Source organism: Malus sylvestris, chromosome 5 (genome assembly GCF_916048215.2).
Source record: "Malus sylvestris chromosome 5, drMalSylv7.2, whole genome shotgun sequence".
Classification (NCBI taxonomy): Eukaryota; Viridiplantae; Streptophyta; class Magnoliopsida; order Rosales; family Rosaceae; genus Malus; species Malus sylvestris.
Window position 1 is genome coordinate 5,247,872 of NC_062264.1, and position 2,797 is coordinate 5,250,668.

General features: G+C 45.6%; 1 protein-coding gene across 1 annotated transcript; it reads right to left on the reverse strand.

The window, feature by feature from the left end:
• Positions 1-523: 523 nt before the first annotated feature.
• On the reverse strand, positions 524-1,039 carry LOC126622495 (uncharacterized). The gene has a single exon (XM_050291299.1). It carries the CDS (start codon positions 1,037-1,039, stop codon positions 524-526), a length of 516 nt encoding a protein of 171 aa, XP_050147256.1.
• Between the last annotated feature and the right edge of the window lie 1,758 nt (positions 1,040-2,797).

Consider the following 2,797-nt stretch of genomic DNA (forward strand, 5'->3'; position numbering starts at 1 on the left):
CTTTGTATAGAACCATGAATCTGACACTGTATGCATCCTCGTGCGAACTCGATACAATCCTTTAATATACTTGGCCAAAAGTAGCCGTGCCGTCAAAGCAGCGATCGCATTTTACGTCCGGACTGATGAGCTCCGCAAATCCCTTCATGGACCTCTGTGATTGCCTGAGCAACCTCTTGAGGGCCGAGGCATAGCAGTAATAAACCATCCTCACCTTTTCGGTATAACTCGTTTTGATACACGACATAGTTTGTGGCATGAACTCTTGTCTTGCGATCGTGTTTGCCATTGGGGTTGTCAAATACCACATAATGGGCCTTTGCCAGTCATCTGATATTGCCTCGATGGTACAAACATCTATAGGGTCTTGTCGGTCTAATAACGAAGGTAACGACATGACTCTTGTACGTATCATGTTATCGCGTCGGATGACTTGCTGGTTAACCAAGGCCGGGTATAACTGTCGTAACACAGGTATTTCTCGACCTAGCTTGCCCCCCAGGAGTTGTGCACCGGAGGTGATTTAAGCAAATCTATCTGCGTCGGTGTTATGAATCCGGGAAATATGTTCAAAGGTAATACCGTTGAAGAATTCGGTCAGATAGCTGGCAACCATGTGGTAAGGTGCCAGGGTACAACTCATGCACCGAAAAGAACCATTAAGTTGGTTAATCACAAGTTCGGAGTCGTCGAAGATGAAGGCACGGGTCACCCGTAAGTCGTGAATGATACCAAGGCCGATGATAATGGCTTTGTATTCGGCCTGATTATTTGTGCAATCAAAATCAAGTTTGAGTGAAAAGTGCCAACGATCGTGGTGTAGGGATTGAATAACAATTCCAGCACCAGTCGAAGATGAAGTACTCGAGCCATCAAAGTACATCGTCCAGTAATTATTACGCGTTTCAACCATGCCGATTTTGATGTCGTTGCCCCCAAAGTTATACAGTGAAGGATGATGGGCAAGGAAATCAGCCAGGGCTTGACCTTTGACAGCTTTCTGGGGCACATATTGCAAGCTGAATTCAGACAACGCCATTGTCCATTTCCCAATTCGACTTTTTACTATTGGCCGAGTGAGCATGTAGCGGATGACGTCGGTCTGGGCAATGACTTGGGTGACCGACGGGAGCATGTAATGCCTAAGCTTTGATGTGGCGAAAAATAAAACGAGGCAAAGCTTCTCGACGGCATAATAATTGATCTTTGGTTGTTTGAGATTTCGACTAAGATAAAAAATGGCTTGTTCCCGGCCGATTTCGTTATCTTGCGCAAGAAGACAACAGATGGATTCTTCGGCCGTCGAAATATATAGCTTGAGAGGCTTACCGCGTCGAGGTGGGACGAGGACAGGGGGTGTTGTAAGGGTGACTTTGATTTGCGTAAAAGCGGCTTGATGCTCGTCACCCCACTCAAATTTGTCAGAGTCCTTAAGTTTCAACAACGTAGAAAACGCTTTCATTTTGCCCACCAAATTTGATATGAATCGGCGGAGAAAATTTCTCTTACCGAGTAAAGACTGTAGTTGCTTCTTCGTCGTCGGTGATGGGGCATTAATAATCGCACGAGCTTTGTTCTCGTCTACCTCGATGTCGTAATGGTGGGCAAGAAATCCTAAGAAGTTGCTAGCCGACACACCGAATGCGTATTTGGCCGGGTTCATCTTAAGGTTATGCCAACGCATACGGCGGAAAGCTTGCCGAAGATCATTAATATACGTTTGGTGACTTTTTGATTTAACCACGACGTCATCAATATATACTTCTACGGTTGTGCCAATCATGTCATGAAAAATAGTGTTCATCGCTCGTTGATATGTGGCTCCAGCGTTTTTAGACCGAATGACATGACTACCCATTCGTAGGTTCCAAGTACCCCTAGGTAGCGAAAAGCAGTTTATGAACATCGGCCTAGGCAATGAATATTTGGTTATAATTGGCATGTCTATCCATTAATGACAATATCTCATGGTTAGCTGCGGCGTCGATTAGCAAATCTGAAATCGGCATATGATATGCATCCTTAGGCGTTGCCAGATTCAAATTTCGAAAATCAATGCAGATACGCAAGGCCCCATTTTTCTTTAATACTGGTACGATATTCGCCAACCAGTCGATGTATCGGGCAGTGCGGATAAATCCGGCATTCAAGAGTCGAACAATTTCATCTTTAATGCCGAGCTGTACTTCGGTCGAGAATCGTCGAGGAGGTTGTTGCATCCAGGTTTGATACGTAATTCATGCTTGACAAGGGCACGGTTAAGGCCAGGTATCTCATGATAGCTCTACGCAAAACAGTATTTGAACTCGAGAAGTAGTTGACGGAGTTCAACTTTCATGGTATGGGGTAGTAACGCACCAATAAACAAACGCCGAGGATCGTCGGCTGTCCCAACATTGATTTCCTCTAAATGATCTTTAACTTAGGGCCGATTGTCTTCGAGTTCGACCGGTGTGGCCTGAACTTTATCCAATGATAATACTGGGCCGTTATCTTCCTCGGCCAGGAATTCAATTAAGTTGATGCCCGAATGCGGGTGCTTAGAAATAGCATACCAATGAGCCAGCAGGCGTTCCATCGTGGATGAAACTGCGGCCCGATGCCTTTCGCTGTTGATGTCAATCATCAGTGGTTGGGAGCAAATTAGCCAAACCAAGTCTTGCCGAATCCTGGTGGACAGTCTCGGCGCCTACCTCGATGACTTTCTGGACTGAGATCCGAGTCGACCGTCCCTCTGCATTAAAACCTTGTAGGGTAATATAACCGACGTGATCATCATAATAGCGGGCCTGAATCA